Source organism: Eptatretus burgeri, chromosome 4 (genome assembly GCF_056783735.1).
Source record: "Eptatretus burgeri isolate ZD-2024b chromosome 4, Ebu_testis_v1, whole genome shotgun sequence".
NCBI classification, from domain to species: domain Eukaryota; kingdom Metazoa; phylum Chordata; class Myxini; order Myxiniformes; family Myxinidae; genus Eptatretus; species Eptatretus burgeri.
In genome coordinates, this window is record NC_140964.1 from 88,120,287 (window position 1) to 88,137,786 (window position 17,500).

Here is a 17,500-nt window from a genome sequence, read left to right on the forward strand (position 1 = left end):
CGCACTCCTCAGACATGTCATTTGATTCATTCTCCAGACTCGGCTTCATGAACATTATTATCCCTGAATGATGGAGGCCTCCTCATGTACCATACTGGCAATATAATATTTGCAATCCAACGCCACCTTATCGTAAGAATGTATGTTCTTTTGGATAGAGCTCAGAGGTGATCATCAAATTGTGAATTGTAATCAACCAATCATTTTCACATCTTGGTTCATGTACAGAGATGCCAACTTTTGGAAATCAGAATTAGGGAGGATTTTCAACCGACACCAAATAATGTGCGCTAAGCGCACATCTCGAGCGCGGAGCGCTCGACCCTTGCGGCGGGGTCCAGGGCCCGCCTTAGGGCCCTGGAAGCTCTGGGGTTCTATACGCTCTCTAGTGCCCTCTGAGCCCTATTTTGGAGCATTTAACATGTTAAGAATTCCCACTTTTTGAACAAAAAAAGGGGAAAATTGTGCACTTTTTAATGTTACATGTATGTTAATATTAGTAAGTTAGGGGACAATCAAAGATTAACAAAAAGCACAAAAGAAGCAATATTTTTCTTACCTTACTGGCTGGTACTACTGCTGCTTGCTTTTTCCATGGCAGCTTTGCTGAGTGACAGCTGTGTGGCTCTTTTAGCCCTTCTGATTATGTCTTTGCTGTATTCTCTCTCTGGTAGCAAGGGGTGCTATGAGCTAGTTTTTCAATTAAGAGAGCTTCCAGGGTTTTGACACTCAAATTGGGACGAAATTCAGTGTGATTCTTCCGTACAAGACTGAGTGCCCGCTCACATGATGCGTTCGAATGAGGAATGACCAAGATTCCCTTCATCACTTTGCTCAAATTAGGATACTTCTTGGCACCAGTGCAGGGATCTGTGAGCTGTGAAATCCGATGCCACTGCTCATCCACTCTCACTGTCTCAGTAGCAATTGTAGCTATGGGAGGCGTCTGCCTGGTAGTGAGCGAATTCACTCTCAAGACTGTCTATGTCACTATCACCGCCACTGAACAGACAGGGGAATTTCTTGATGAAAAACTCCACACAGTCAAACCCCACTTCTTGGTGTAGCTTAACATCCAGCACCTGAGCATGCTTGGCTAATTCATCATCTAGCGGCCAGGTTTTGAAGATGTAATTGCAGGCTTTCACATAATATGAGCAAACTGCACTGAAGAAACCTTGGATGTCTGACTCACTCAGAGTGAAGGTGGATTTCTTGAGACTCCTTTGTTCCCTTATATACAGTTTGGCATCGTTCCCAATCATGAGGTCCTCATCATTCTTCTGATGATTTCTGTCAGAGAAGGGTAAATTTACCAGAGGAACCGATGACACCGATGGTTTCAAAAACCGTACGAAGATATCTTTCAGAAGACCATTCAATTCTCCGTGCAGGAGATGAATACAGGGTTCGTCTCTTTGGAGCAGAAGATTCCCCTTCTCAAAAAGCTTGTTAGCATATCGAAGGAAGAAACAATGGAGTTTTGTTTGTGGAGACAAGAACATCCTGTTGACACGTTTTTCTCTAGATTCCTGCACAGTGTTTGAGGAAGATGCGCTTTTAGTTGTAGAACTCGTAGTACACTTAGCCGCAGGGCGATCACACTTGCGTTTACTGCCAGCAGAAGAGGTCAGACTCGTAGTACCAGATCCAATTTTACGTTTGAGGAGAGAGCTTGAGGTAGGTGCAGCCAAGGAAGAAGACCTCTGATTCGAAGGTTTTGCTGAGCTTCTATCAAGTGATTTGGCAAAAGCAGAACTTAACTTGGGTCCTTCTTTGCCTGTAGATGGGACTATCACAGTCTTTCTCGATCTGCTTGCAAAACTTGAAGGGATCTGCTTTGTAGATGAACGTGATGAAGGGCCGGTGATGCTACCTGCTCTCAGCATTGGTTTTGGTGCTGTCCCTGCTGTCTTCTTCGCAGCAGATACTGCAGTGGTAGTGGTGAATGCTGCTCCACTAGTGCTTGATCCTGCAGTGCCAGTACTGGCAGTAGATACAGTGCCGTCCTTCTTGCTCGTTGTTAGAGTCTTGGCTACAGTTGGTTGCATTTTTCTTCGTACTTCTTCTTTGAAGAAGAGGCGAAGTAGCTCCCACTGTTCAATCAGCCTGTCTAGGCACTGACCAAGGGACAGCCACCTTGTTGCGACATGCTTCAGAATCTTGTGTGTCGGGGCATCACAGAGTTCTTGCAGTGCTTTCACTCCTTTGACGCGTTTACTACTTTTGTCCAAGTAGTAGTAAATATCGATGAGAAAGTCATCTAATTCAATGGGTAAGGCCTGAGCCGCCTTCTTGGCCGTATTGTGCATCATATGGCAAGGGCATCCCATGATGTAGCACTCTGGATTTTGTTTGTGGATATAAGCAGCGACTCCTTTGTGCTTGCCCACCATGACAGAGGCATTATCAGCACAAAAGGAAACACAATTTCCCCACGGAATTTTCCTGTCACTGAACTCATGATCAAGCAGTTTGAAAATGTTTTCTCCAGTGGAATCTTGTTTGCACGCAGGCAAACTTAGCAAACCTTGCTTCACAATCCCAGCACTGTTGTCATAGTACGAAATCAGGACAGGATATAGCTGGGCCTCACCACTGTCATTGCTACCGTCTGGAGCTAGGCTAAATGGAGCTAGTCTAGCAATATCGGCAATAGATGAAGCAGTAACATTTGACAACTCACCAATTATTGCTGAAGTTTTTGTTCTTGCACATCCATACTTTGAAGCAACTTTTGAATCTGGAAACACCTTTTGAAATAGAGGTCCAGCATGATCTGAGACTGATATGGGCAAGTTATGTTCCACAATAAATCCACTAAAGAGAAGTTCCGCTCGGGTAACATCCTCTTCCTCGCTTGTCCCTTGTTTGGTGAAATAATTCAGAAGTGTACCGGTACTCGTGCTCGAAGATCTCTCCTTTGCAATGTCTGTGTGCCGTTTGCTTCCAACGTGCTTCCGAATATCATCGCGACCTCCGTGCTCAACTGAAATATCAACGCTGCATACTGTACAATACGCATGATGAATTCCTCTTTCAGACTTTCGAATACACGGGTATTGGAGACTGTATTCGGTCTTGTACTTCTGAGACCATTTCTTGGTCTTCGTAAGCTTCTTTTCTGCCATTTTGTAATCAACATCGAGGGCTTGAAGCATCGGTAACTTCGAAGTCGATGTTCCACAGCTGCAGCGCGACTCGTAGAACTCTAGCGGCTGTTAAACACCGCACGGTGGTCGCGACCGCCGGGCTGGTACGGGGCCCAGCTGCATGCAGTGAGCGTATCGCATGCATATACACTGTGCATACATACCGCATGCACTGTATTGCACACATACCGCATGCACTAAATCTCAGTGCATGATCGCATAAGCGAGATCCAGACCCAATGTTTCGCTGCTCCTCATTTGAATTTGCAATTTTTTACGTACAATTTGGTAGCAGCGAACGTTATGGAGTTACCACATGCTATACGTAGCAGACGATGCTTTTCATTCAATTCTCATACTAGTACATTCTGATTAGTGAACAGTGCAAAAATATCAAAATTTCGGGAGGATAAGGATAGTGATCGTAAGGGCGGGAGTTTGGGTGAATTTTCGGAAGCCTCCCGATGAAATCGGGAGGGTTGGCATTGCTGCATGTATTTGCAAGTTTGTTGCATATTCCTGCAGACCACATGTGAGTGTAGTGCATTTGAGAATTATTAATAATACCTCTAAATTTGGCTATTTCATTGTACGAAGTGGATTTCAAAACCCTTGTAAATGTGGGGTTAAAATTGACGTGCGATTTTGAGAGTGCCCAACCGGGCATCCAAAATCCATCCACTCATAAAATATGGGTGCCCGACACCAAATTTGGGTGATCTGGGCACCCGGACACCCGTTAATGCCAAGCCCTGCCTAAAGTATGAATGCCATTTGTACAACCCAAACTTTTGCACAAGACTGTATGTACAGGTTGTGGACAAAAAAAATGGAAACATCTGGGTAAATGAGGGATACCAAGTATATTGAAAGCAACGGCTTCCACACAGGTGTGACCCATGTGTTAATTCAGCAAATAACATCCCGAAGGCTTAGGGTCAAATATAAAAATGCTGCACAGGCCTGGTTACCTATAATTATTGCTGGCATTGCTGCAAGAGGAGACTTCAGTGACTTTGCAAGAGGGGTGATTGTTGGTGCACGTTTGGTGGGAGCTTCAGTGACGGACAGCTCAACTAGCTGATGTTTCACAAGCAATGTCAAAAGTGATGTCGGCATGGAACTCTGAGGGAAAGATATCAGCAAAGGGCAATAGTGGGCAGATGTGCATAATCCAGTATCATGATATCCGTGCATTAATTTGAAGTGCAAGGCAAAGCAGGCGAACAACTGCAGATCAATTGACTCTAAATTTCAACCTCGGGTACGAGCAGCGGTTTCATCAAAAATGGTCCACCGAGAACTCCACAGAATGGGATACCATAGTCAGGTTGCATTGCAAAAACTGATCATCACACCTGGCAATGCATGTTTGTGAGTCCAGTGGTGTAAAGAGCACAGACAATAGACTACTGAGCAGTGGAGAAATGTGATATAGTCAGATGAATCATCCATCACGATGTTATTGACAAAGAGATAGGTGCACGTGTGGTGCCAACTTAAAGGCCTCAACAACCCTGAGTGGTTGGTCCCAACAGTGAAGGGTCTTGGTGGTTCTGCAATGTTGTCGGGTGCATTTTTCTTGGCCTGGTTTGGGTGCAGTCATTCCCTTAGAAGGAAAGGTCAATGCCAAGTACTACTTAATGGTACTGAGTGATCATCTTCACCCCATGTTGCAGCATTTCTTTCCTGCCAGGAGGGGTGTCTTCCAGGATGAAAATACCCTCATACACAGAGCATGTGTGGTCACCAAATGGTTTGATGAGCACCACTGATGAACCATATGTCGTGGCCTTCTCTGTCACCAGATCTGAACCCAATCAAACATTTATGGGATCTGAAGAAAAATGGAAAAACTCATGAAAATGTTCATTTATTTATACCAAGTAGGACCCCCACCCCCACCCCTCCTCCCTGATAGGCCATGTAGCATCAATCCTGTCTTGGATTGACTGGTACAAGTTTTGTACATTTTAAAGAAATGTACAAGATCTGACAATAATGTTCCAGGACTGATGTTTTTTTCTCGACAGGTGGCAGCCTGGCTTTGGTTTCATAATTAGATGTGCATCATAATCTTCCTATCAGTACTGTGTTAGCTGTTGTTTCGATCGGTTGTGTTTTGTAGTCATACTGGAGCTTTGTTTAAATGCTAAGTGCTGCAATCGTGTTCTGAATATGAATGACAAATTTATGGAACAGGGAATTGTCATCAGGTTTTTGGTAAAACAAAACAAAAGTGGCATGAACATTTCAACAAGTTGAAGCTTGTGTGTAGGGAAATGCACAATTCCAAGATCATGTGTTTGATTGTGCCAAGAGGTTTACGGAATGGAGAATGCACGTGAATGATGACACTCGTTCGGGACGCCCATAGATTGCCAAAATTGATGAAAATGTCGAAAGGGTGATAATGTTGGTTTGATCTGACTGATGTCAGAAACTCCAATGAAAGGAACTCATTTTCTATCTATAAAAGATATCCAGTGAGCCATGACCAATGAGCTAAATGGCCTTTCAGACAATGACTTCCAAGAGTGCTTTGAAGTGTGGCAATAGGGTCCGACAATATATCGATATACCAGTTATATTGATACTTTTAAGATTGATATGCTGGTATTGGAATTCTGAATATTCTGGTATACCAAAAAAATCTGAATGGAAAAACAAACAAAAACCGACATCACCAACAAATCGAAGAAAGGTGTTTACAATCATTAAATACAGGACATGCTTAAAAAAGCTTTGATGCACTTGGCGTCTTGGCTAAACATGGAACAGGAACAGTGAAACGTATGATGTCAAGACGTACCATGAAGCAAGTACAGTAGCTTTTAACTTTTAAACCTCAGCGTCTGAGCTCATCGGCCCCGTTGAAGAAATCGTGGTTTTCTTTGCCCTCGTGGCAGTTTTTATAGCAATTGCCAGTTGGTTATTTATATGAATCGATTGTGTGCTTTAGAAAACCTGTGCTGAGTCGGTGATCTGTGATAGGGATACTGGTATAATGTGACACTGGTATGATACTGGTACAGCGTTCTGTGATAGTCATACTGGTATGGTGATGGATACCGACCTGTGCCAATTACCAATACTGATCTCGCTTTAAAACAAAATCATGTTTAATACAAGTTGAAGTTGGAAGTAAAATAACCGTTTTCATCATGGGGATAGGGGGAGTGGTGGGGGGGGGGGGTGGTGAAAAGCCCCATATGGGAACACTTCAAAAAATTACCTTTTGTCAATGATGTCTATGTCATGTATGATGAATATGTAATGGACCATTGGTCCATTGCGTATTTTTGGAACCTGCGTAAAAAAAATACTAATCATTATTATTTTGTTAATAACACCGATTTACCAGGATGACCCCACTAGTATATCGATGTCGAAAAAATCGATACTGATGGGGCCTACGTGGCAGTGATGTTGGAAAGCTTGTATAAACTCCCACGGAGATTACTTTGAAGGTGACCACAAAATGTAATTGGTACGTTTTCAATGAAATTTTCCATTGCTTTAACCCTTCAACTTTACTGCCAGACCTCGTGTTACACCTCAATCAGAAAGGCTTCAAGTTCCTTGAGGGACATTGGTGGAGGACATCTGCTTTGACTGCAATGGCTCAATAATATTTACATCTGGTGATTGAGCAGGCCAGGGAAGATGTTTTACTTCACTCAAATGTTTTTCAAACCAGGATTTAATATTTACAGCAGTGTGTATTTGGAAATTATAGTCTTGGAAAATGGAAACACCTCCAGGAAAAAAGTTTTTCTCCCTCGCAGGATACTCGAAGCTGGTGGTAAGCTGGTACTCATTTTGCTGACCTTGGAAGAATGACAGGCTGAGTCCACTCACCTGGTGTTATTTCAACGGAAGTCTGGAGCTCAAACTCAAGACCCCAAGATCTTAAGCCAGCCACCTTAACCGTTAATCCAACACCAGAAATTGGGATGACCAATAATACAGCAAAATATGCAGTCATTAATCGCACCCACATTAACACACTCTGTCTCTGTCTACCTGCAGCTCACACAATTGGAATACACTGTTCATTGGAGCAAATGCTCTTGCTGATGCCATTGCTGCGAAGTACAACACTCCTAAAAGCCAGGTGTTGGATGATGTGAGTATCACTCCTATCCACCCCCACACCCCTCCTTCCCTCTCCACCCCATGCCACCCCCACACCCCTCCTTCCCTCTCCACCCCATGCCACCCCCACACCCACCGATAGATCATTAGAAATCTCATCTTGCTTTCAAGGGGTGTTGGTTTCCCTATGTAGTAAAGCTGTTGGTTATTGCATGTTTCTCGACCTATTTATGTTGTTTTTCAGTTCAACCCCTCATAAAGATGGCGCAATCCCTCCAATGTTTCTTGAAGGTCCTGTGGTTTAGTTCTCAAAAGTCATCCACAGATTTATTGTTTTCTTTATCACCCTAAGACACTGTTTTGCATCAGGTTTGGAAATGGGAATGAGGGACCAAATGTGGTGATTGGGAAAAATGAGGAAGGAATTGGTATTCTCAATTCTGCGATTGTTGCAGTTGCATCACAGAAGCTGTTCGTTCAAGTATTGTCGTGGAAAAGCAAAATTACTTGACAGCTTCACCACATTGTTTCTTCTAAAAGTGCAACAGAATTTTTAGATTGGATCATTGAAGATTTTTTCATTTCCCAACAATTGGAGCGGATATATGTATATATTGTCCTGAATAAAGGAAAATAATCTTAACATTGAATTGCAGTCATAGGTGAGTCATATCTGGAAGAGCAGATGTCCTTGATTTATTTGTGTGGGGGGTGGTGGCAATAACTCTCATGACTGGAAGCAGTCTGTGTAATGGACCGAACCCTCAATGACATCACATGATGTTTATGTTGGTTAAAACATGTAGTCCAAAATTCCTGCTAAAAACTGATGTTCTCTGAACTTTTTAATCCACGAGGATATGCATCACCTGTTGTCATTACATTGTGATAACTTTCAATAACCCTATTAATTTCCGAAGAACTTTCTAATTGACAGGATTGACTTTGACGTCATCATCTGAGAGCTTCGGAAGTGAGGCAGCTAAAATCATGTACGTCTTTCTGTAGTTTTTGTGCAGAACCATCTTCACAGACCACCTGGCTGGGTGTTGTCAACCACTAAGTTTGCGTGTTTGCATGTGTGTGTTTCTTTCTAAAAAAGAAACGTGTGAGTTTGGTTTCCCTTTTTTATTTCGAGTTATTTTGAATATATATCATCATGAAGCTGATCAAACACAAACCCATCAATGAATCTAAAAATATTTCCACATCTTTGATTGGATCCAGAACATGTGCAGTTATAAACTAACGAATGCACAAACTTGAACATGTGCAGGAACAAATTTGCAAAGAAAGGGGCCTGATCTGAACCCATGGGTATCATGTTGCCAAATGTAAAGAAACTGTTGTTTTGGAGAAATTGAATACTTTCTTTACGTTTGTTAACCCGACGTTTGACTGTCACGAGGAGGGGTTTTCAAATTGTTTTCTTCTCCACATCCTCCTCACATTTACGTCATTGCTGTGATTGGTTGTCAGATTGGTCAGACCCTCCACAAGATCAGTAACCAATCACAGCTCAAGTGCTTCAGCGCTCCTGTCAATCATTATTAGGCCATGCCCAGGCACGTGATCAGTTCATCTTCACCGTTTAAACAGTCACGCACAAAGGACATGTCTTCGTTAAGATATGGATAGATTTGTGTTTCGGTCATCTTTAACTGCAATGTCACCTTACATTGTGTCATCAACCTGACAGGACTTTGTATCTACATTTATTTTATCGAAGAAATTGATGTCATGACATACAAGGGGTGGGGGTCGCGCATAGTTGCCATCTTGTTCTGTTTGGTATTTGGCTCTCTAAGTATTATCAACATCATTTAGTAATCGGCTTTTATTTGACCTCGTGATCATTCATGGTATTCAGCTTGTATTGTCTGGTAATCGGCTGCGCAAGTATCATCAACATCATATAGTAATCGACTTGTATTTGACACCCGATCATTCATGGTATTCATTGTTGTAATTTTTCTTGCATTGCCTGGTAATCGGCTGCCCAAGTATCAACATCATTTGGTAATCGGCTTTCATTCAACGTCAGGGTCATTCATGGCATTCAGCTTGTTTTTTTTTCTTCTTTTTTTCTTTTATTTGACAGACTGTAATGAATACTTTATTACCTTCTGCAAATGCTTTATCTCCTGCTCTGTCCAATGTGGTTACGAGTTTATGTGGAATGTTTGTGTATAATGTGGAAAAATCACAAGTTGATAGACATTTATCCTTCCCCGAATTATTGATATTGTGGATACTGTCAATTTCAGGTTTGGAATTATCAATGATCGAGAATTTTTTTACTACTGTCGGACTAAGCTGCCATATGACCACACACACACCGCATCTATTGTCAGCTGTTGAAGATGTCATCGCCCACTAGTTACATAATTAAAATGCTTCACCACATCCATCACCAGCTGCTGAAGATGTGACCCCCCCCTCCCTCCCACGAGGAAAACCATAAAATGTTTCACATCCACCCCGAACTGTGTAAAACGTACGTTGGTGTCCACGAGTTGTACAATTAAAATGCTTCACTGCATCTATTACTTGCTACTGAAGATGTCACCCCCCCACCTCCCTCATCAGTTACACAATTAAAATGTTTCACAGCTTCTACCACCTGCTGCATTAAAGATAAGCATCCCCCAACATCCCTCACAAACAATGGGCAGACTACTCACCCCTCCCACAGCTACCCACAATTCCCGCATGACTACTTTTGTGCAGTGAGTGTGTCCTGGGTCTCAATCATTCTTGTCATCTCAATGCCTTGACCGGTGTTTTGCCTCTCGTTCTGCACATTTGTTCATTGATCAAACATGGCTTCCACGTGCAAGATCAGTGCAGGAGATGCATCGATTGCCAAGAGGGAGAAGAGAGTGATGAGCCTGAGTCACAAAGTGGAGCTGCTGGACCGGCTGTCGAGGGGACAGAGTATGGTGTCTGTGGGCAGACACGATGGAGTAAACAAATCCACCGTTTGCTACATTCGGAAGAACGAGAAGACGATCCGAGAAAGTGTTGTGGCTAGTGCTGTACCGAGCACCAAAGTTGTCACTCACGTCCGGGATGTCCACATAGAAAGGATGGTGTATGGATTGACAGCGTGCAGAAGACCATTCCTTAAAGTGGACCTCTCATTTGCACAAAGGTGATGCATATCTACTTGCATCTGGGTGGCGAGAGTGACGCAGGTACGAGTGGCCCCAGTCTATTCCAAGTGAGCAGGGAATTGTATGACCGCTTCATGGAGCGCTACGGTCTCCGCAATGTCAAACTGACAGACGAGTGTGCCTCCATGGAGATGAAAAATAAAAATAAAATATCCCGTGAGTTGTGCAATAACACAGTTCTAAAGACCTTAAGCCAGCCAGTGACTCATCAGGAGCACAGACACAAGATCCCATGTTCAAAAAAAGCCATGAGGCAGCCAAAATATTCCCTGCTCAACTCGTGTAGCTCGAGGTGAAGGCTTACCTGCCCGACCAGGTGTTCAACACTGATGAGACCGGCCTGTTTTGGAAAAAGATGCGAACGCGAACTTTTATCTTGAAGCACGAGGGGACAGCATCGCAATTCAAGGCCGCAAAGAACTGGGTATCTCTTCTCTGTGCAAATACAAAAGGGAACTGTATGACGAATCCCATTATGCTGTACCATTCCCTGAACCCACGTGCTGTCAAGGGCAAGAACAAGCACACGCTGCCCGTGTTTTGGAGGGCCGACAGAAAGACGTGGGTGAAGGCAGCGATTTTCACGGACTGGTTCCATGTTTTATCCCTCAGGTGGAGAGGTACCTGGTGGAACAAAACCTCGCGTTCAAAGTTCTCCTGTTCGTTGACAATGCTCCTGGCCACCCTGGGGACCTGAAGCTGGCTCACCCGAATGTCGAGATGATCTTCCTGCTACCCAATACCGCCTCTATGATCCAGCCACTCGACCAAGGAGTGATCTTTACTTTCGAAACCTATAAAACCCGACGCACCTTTTGTTGCATTTTGGATGCTCACCCAGAGCTCACCATTGGGCAGTGTTGGAAAGAGTTCAACATAGCCCACTGCATCAGTGCAGTCGCTGGACGAGGTGAGAGCTTCCACCATCAACGCCTGCTGGCACAACCTGTGGCCACAGGCAGTGAAGAACTTCAGAGGTTTCCCAACAACACGGAGGAGAGACATGAAATTGTCGGGTTGGCACGGCAGTTGAGAGGGGAAGGCTTTGACGACATGGAGCCTGATGAGTTGCATGCTCTTAATGCCTCGCATGTCGAGGAGCACAATGAGGAGGAGTTGGCAGCCATTTCCATGGTTTCCAAGGAAGAAGAGGAAGCGGGCAGTGATGAGGAGAAATAGGTATTGAGGTCCGAATTCATGGTCAAGTTCCTGGGTGACATACTGCAGGGCATGCGGTCAATTACCGAAAAGCTGTTAGACGTCGATCCGGTCATGGAGCATTACCTCAAGTTCAAGAGGGGGTTGGATGACATGATGCTCCCATACAAAGAGCCGCATTGAAATTTGTGGCAATCTGCCAGGCAGCTCACGATCACCAATTTTTTTTGTTTGTGCTCCAATCTGTTCATTTCGGGAGCATCAGCAGCCTTTCCTGCCTCTCCTGCATCCCCTTCAGTGAGCGACTCATCAGAATACTCACCCGCTTCAGCACCGTCACTTACATTCCTTTCGGTGCATGACTCATCAGCACTCTCACCTTTGTGATCTTCAGACGACTCCACTAACCTCTCTAGATTTTAAATCATCATCAAAAATAATAATCGTTGCATGTGTGCAAATAAAAATTTGAAATAGTGCCTGTTGTTTGTTTTATTATTTATTTATTTATTTATACCTGTACGGTTGGTTAATCACTTTTCATAAACTGTTAATTGCATTCTTTCAATATACATTGGAAACGGTACCTTGTGTTCCTTTTTTATTTTTTTTATTTTTTTCTTCTTCCTATTTTTTTGGAAATATTTTTTTTTAATGAAACTTTAATCATGTGTATTCACAGTTGAAAATCTTTTCAACTTTTGAAAGTTCCCCTATGAATGAGGAGCTGTCAGGAACCTATCCCCCTTTTCCCATTGAAACGATGCACGACATCCATGGTGTCAACATTCGCAGCTTCGCCATTCGCAGTATTTTTCGTGGGTCACCACTGCTGGGAAGCTATCCCTCCTTTTTCCATTGAAACAATCTCCTGCTATTCGCGGCATTTTCCAGCAACGTAACCCCCATAAATGACAGCATTGCATGTTTACATATACAGTCGGAACATTGTATCTTGCATCCTCGTTGTAACAAACATTCAGACCACGTTTTAGTCAATATATGTTCTCTGTGTATTTATGATCCACATTGCTGGAAGAGCCAGATATAAAGAAAGATCACTTTGTCCTGGCCAGATGAGCAAAGGCACACGACCCCACTCGGCCGTGTTACGTTCCACTGGGAAGTGAAATTTCGTGACAGAAATTTGCTTATGGATAAAAGTCGGCTGTATAGTATATTATTACCAGTTGTTCACAATGGTATAACTCTTCAAGTTCATAACCCGGCACGAAGGGGTGGAAAGTCAGCGATTTCATCGCGAGCAGTGTAGGGCGGTGGCCAAACTCATTGGGCGTGAGAACCAATCAGAGGACGCCACACGGTCAGTGACGGCTCTCCATTCGGAGAAACTTGCGTGTGTGAGGCAGTTCAAGATGGCCGCGCCCATGGATAACATGTGGTGATCGGCCTAAAATATTTTCATTTTTTCGACATTTTTCGCCGTTTACAAGACATCTAAGGAATATGAAGTGCATCGTACATGTGAGGGCAGCCCCACGCACAGCAAAATTGATAAAACTGGGGCACAAAAGCTTGTCAAAAATCAAGGAAAGTGGGAAACTCTGTAACGTGTACGTGGATTGCTCAGAAAGCCAATTGGCACGGCAACGTTTGGAAGATTGGGAATGTGAAGAGTTCCCCACTGATGGTGGGTATCACCAGTTGTGCTGTAATGCGTTTTGCAACACAACAAATATCCAGAGGAAGATTGCCCATCATGGTAGTCGCAGTGCTGATGATGCCTCTGCCAGAGAAGTGCCCATTCCTGTCAGCCAGCCGAAAAGAGACCGACCAAAGAGAACAGGGGTGATATCTCATGTTTTGCCGAAAGATAAATGTTTAATCTGCCACAAACCTCAACGGTTTTTCAAGTCTCATGGCAAGTCGCAACGCAGTCGGATGATGATGGCTGAAACTGAGGATGGAGGCAAGTACCAAGAGGAATCCTGCCAAACTTTCATTGATGTGCAAGTATATAAAGACTACAGTTGATGTCAATGTGCTGTGATTTTACGTTCAGTTCTAAAAATCTCAAAACTTTCTTTCCAGGGCTCCAAAGGGCAGCTGCAGAATGCCTGAAACGTGATGACATACTGCTACAAATCAGGGGATATGATTTAGTGACCATTGAAGCACACTATCATCAGAAGTGCCATTCAGAACTCACCGCAGAGTATCAATCAACTGGTACATGGTGAAGGCACAAGGTAAATTAAAGTTTATCATAGGCATGAATGCATCTGAAGTCAGCCATTCTTCATACCTCTTTAGGTCGTGCTACTTACTCTTTCTCATTCATTTGAATTGAAGTCCAGTTCAAGAATCCAATTCAAGTATTTTCAGAATAGATGTCATTCAGTGACATGTCAACAGTTTATAAAGCATCTTTGAATATTCGTGAATGCACCATTTCCTTCATTTAATGCAACAGTCTGTTTTTACACGGTGGTGATCCGCAGCCCTGATTCGGATGTGGCACTCATCACGTTGGCGAATCTCGTTTTTTCCTCGAAGCACAATCATATTTGAAACGGGCAAGGGATCAACCGCAAGGCTTCTTAATTTGACCGCCATCGAAAATGCTATGGGTTCCACCACGGCCCGGTCTGTGTTGGGGTATCAAGTGTTCACTGGATGCGACACGACAAGTGCTTTCCTTGGCAAAGACAAACAAAAAGGTGTGAAGCTCATGCTGCAAAACAGTGAGTTTCTACAGACATTCGCGCAAATTGGTGACAGTGTTACGGTTTCCTGTGAGGTGTTCGAAACATTGGAGAAATTTGTCTGCAGTCTGTATGGTGTGAAGTGCTCGACCGTGAATGAAGCATGCTATCGACTCTTCTGCACCAAAGCCCTGGGTGAGCAAAGGATTCCTCCTTGCCAAGATGCATTGGTGCAACATATCCTTCGCGTCAATTACCAAACGTACCTCAAGCAAGCATTGAGCAGGATTATGGACATCCCTGGCCGCAATGAGAATGGATGGCAAGTAATTTATGGATGCATATCCATGAGGTGGTATACAGGTGATGTAGCTCCACGTGGCCTGTTATCCCATGAATCTTGTTTCTGTGAGAAAAGCAGATGTTTGGCAAACCAGTGTAAATGTCGTCGTGCAAATGCTCGTTGCACAGATTTGTGCTCATGTACAGGTTGTGAAAATGTTGAAGAATCGGCAGTTGAACTAGAGTTGGTGAACGATCACAGTGATGGTTCAGGTGATGATTCAAGTGTTGGTGAATAGTGTCCATCTAGGTGTCTGTGCCTGACTTGCTTGTGTCGGTGTCTGTGCCCGACTTGCTTGTGTAACCTGACTTGCTTGTGTAAGACTAAGTGTACCTGTGCCTGACTTGCATGCATTGATCATGACATGTAATATATTCTCTCTGAACTTTGTCCGGCTGTTGTGGTTTGTTTACACGGGACCTCCCCAACTTCCTTATGTCCGACCGCCCTGTGCGGGGGTCTTCATTCTTCCATTGTCGGCCACTGTAAAATGGATGGGCAGAGGAGATCGGGAAAGTCGGCAGCAGGAAAGAAACTCCAATGACCGCTTGCACGAGCAGTTCTCCTACCGTAATGTCCAATACACAGTCAATGACATTGGTGGGAAATCACCAGTAGTCAAAATTGCAGCGTACGATTAACGATTATGTAGCGGAACAGTGATTTTTCTCTCGAACCCTGCAAAAGCACGTACTTCCAGGTTGTGGCCATCACCATTTTGTCCACAATTCCCCCAGTTCCTCCGACTGGAGAGCTGTCATGTGACCCGTGTGGCGTTCTCTGATTAGTTCTCACGCCCAATGAGTTTGGCCACTGCCCTACGCGAATCGCGACGAAATCGCTGACTTTTCACCCCTTCGTGCCGGGTGATGAACTTGAAGAGTTATACCATTGTGAAGAACAGGTAATAATACACTATACAGCCGACTTTCATCCATAAGTAAATTTCTGTCACGAAATTTGATTTCTAAGCGCTTCTCGCTGAACGTAACACGGCCTACACGTTCAAAAGTCATCTTGTAGTCCAGTTGAGATAGCCAAAATCAATTCTCCAAAACATCAAAATATACGATCATTTTATGTTTCCCTTTTTTTTGGCTGTGATGTGGTCGTGAAATACACTGCCCAAGAATTCTACTGAGGAAAGTGATGGGAGACACCCAGCTGGGTGAGGCTCCCACTCCTTTTGAACAGACATGTGAAGAGGTTTGGAGACGGAATTATTTATTTATTTTTATTTTTTTAATGGAATGTAATTTATGTTTCATCGCGGTGTTTTGTCCACCCAGTAAGACATGTCTTTTTCAACATCTATTAAAAGCATATAATGACATATCGCACTGTATTGTACTGAACTGTACTGCGTTTATCGTCAGGTCAGGAATTAAGCCCAGATCAAATGTAGAATCACTTTGTCTCTTTTTTTTTCTTGCATGAGGTTGTTTGAGATGAGGTTGACACATACTCGAGACTTGTGGAAGAGCTGGAGTTTGCACAAGTACACTTAACGAATCAGGACAAAAGGAACAGTGGAAGGGGGGGCACCAAAAGCAGAGTTGAAGGCCAACATAAGGGCAGACTTGGACAAACAATTGTTGTGGGGAGGAATTGGGGGGGGGAGGCAGGAGAGGATGCATGGTGTGTACAAGATGCATAAAAAAACTCTTTGGCGGTAAAACTGGGAATTTGGAAGGAGGAAGGCTTTGGGGGGGGGGGGGTGTAAACGAGCATATAAATGATCATTGTACTATGGCAGGAATAGGTTGTTATCTTCATTTGTGGGTTTGAGGAGATGGGACAAAGTCTTCCCAGGACTCAAAGTATCCACCATCACTTCAGTAAGGATCACAGTTCATGGACCACATTCAGTAAGGATCACAGCTGTTCCATGTTGTTCCGAGGGCTCTTTTCAGGATAGTCACCGAAGCCTAGACCGACTCCAATTGTAGTTCGTGTGTGGTAATATTCCTGGCGATGGTTTTCAAAATCTCAGTGAGGTTCTTCTTTATTATTCCTGTTGCTCCAATTATCACTGGTGCAATTTTGATGCTCTTCAGTTTCTGAGATCTCTTGATCTCATTTTTGAGGTTCTGGCATTTTGTCATTTTCTTGATTTATGCATTATTTAAGCCAAAACTGCTGGGTACTGATATCTCGATCAGTAATGCTGTCTTTTCCTTTTTGTACCTGAGTAGACTGTCTGGTCGCAAGCCTTTGTTTTTTGTGTTCATGCTCGATGGGATCATCAGTTTGTACGTTAGCATGTTGTCATTATTTTCAATGATTGCGCTTGGTTTGTGTTTCCATGAGTTTTCTACAACTGGGATGTTGAAATTTTTGCAGATTTGCCAATGAACCACTTTGCATAGTTTGTTGTGCCGTTGTGTGTAAAGGTGTTTTTAAAATAGTTTTTTGCATTCCGAAAGCAGGTGACTATTACTTTCTGTTTCTGCCTTGCAGAACCTACACTTGTCTGTCTGGCTCAGTTCCGCCATCTTTTTTTAATTCAACAGTGTAGTGTCCTTGATCTTGGGCATTTATTAGGATTAGTTCCCCATCCCAGTTGAGCTGACCTCTTCTAAGCTATTCTAATGAGACTTCTTTGTTGATCCCAACTCGGTCCAATTATTTTTTGTACTATCCTGCTCTTTTGTCGTTCTCACAGTTGTTGGTGTACATATTTGTTTATTTCTTTTTATATATTACTTTTCTTTTTTGCAATTGTTGGGGCTGTATTTGTTGCTGTTTCATTTTCATGTGCAGTATATTCTATTTGCACCTGTTTTTTGGAAATTCCTTACAAGGTGAATTAGGGATACTTTTTCAGATTTGTTGTGTTCATGTTTATTCACAAATTGAATCTGATAGTCTGTTGAGCATTTCACATCCTCTGCCCGTCCTACACTC

At 43.4% G+C, this 17,500-nt stretch overlaps 1 protein-coding gene across 6 annotated transcripts in view; it reads left to right on the forward strand.

Annotated features, from left to right (window-relative positions):
* The window catches only part of RBM19 (RNA binding motif protein 19), a 208,147-nt gene that overhangs the window by 76,482 nt on the left and 114,165 nt on the right, over nt 1–17,500 (forward strand). For all 6 annotated transcript variants that reach the window (XR_015057631.1, XR_015057632.1, XR_015057633.1 and 3 more), the window contains one exon: nt 7,185–7,281. Coding sequence is in view for 3 of the 6 variants with exons in the window: in XM_085879249.1 (XP_085735375.1) it covers nt 7,185–7,281 (97 nt within the window). In the remaining 3 variants the exon portion in view is untranslated. The remainder of the gene's footprint in view (nt 1–7,184; nt 7,282–17,500) is intronic.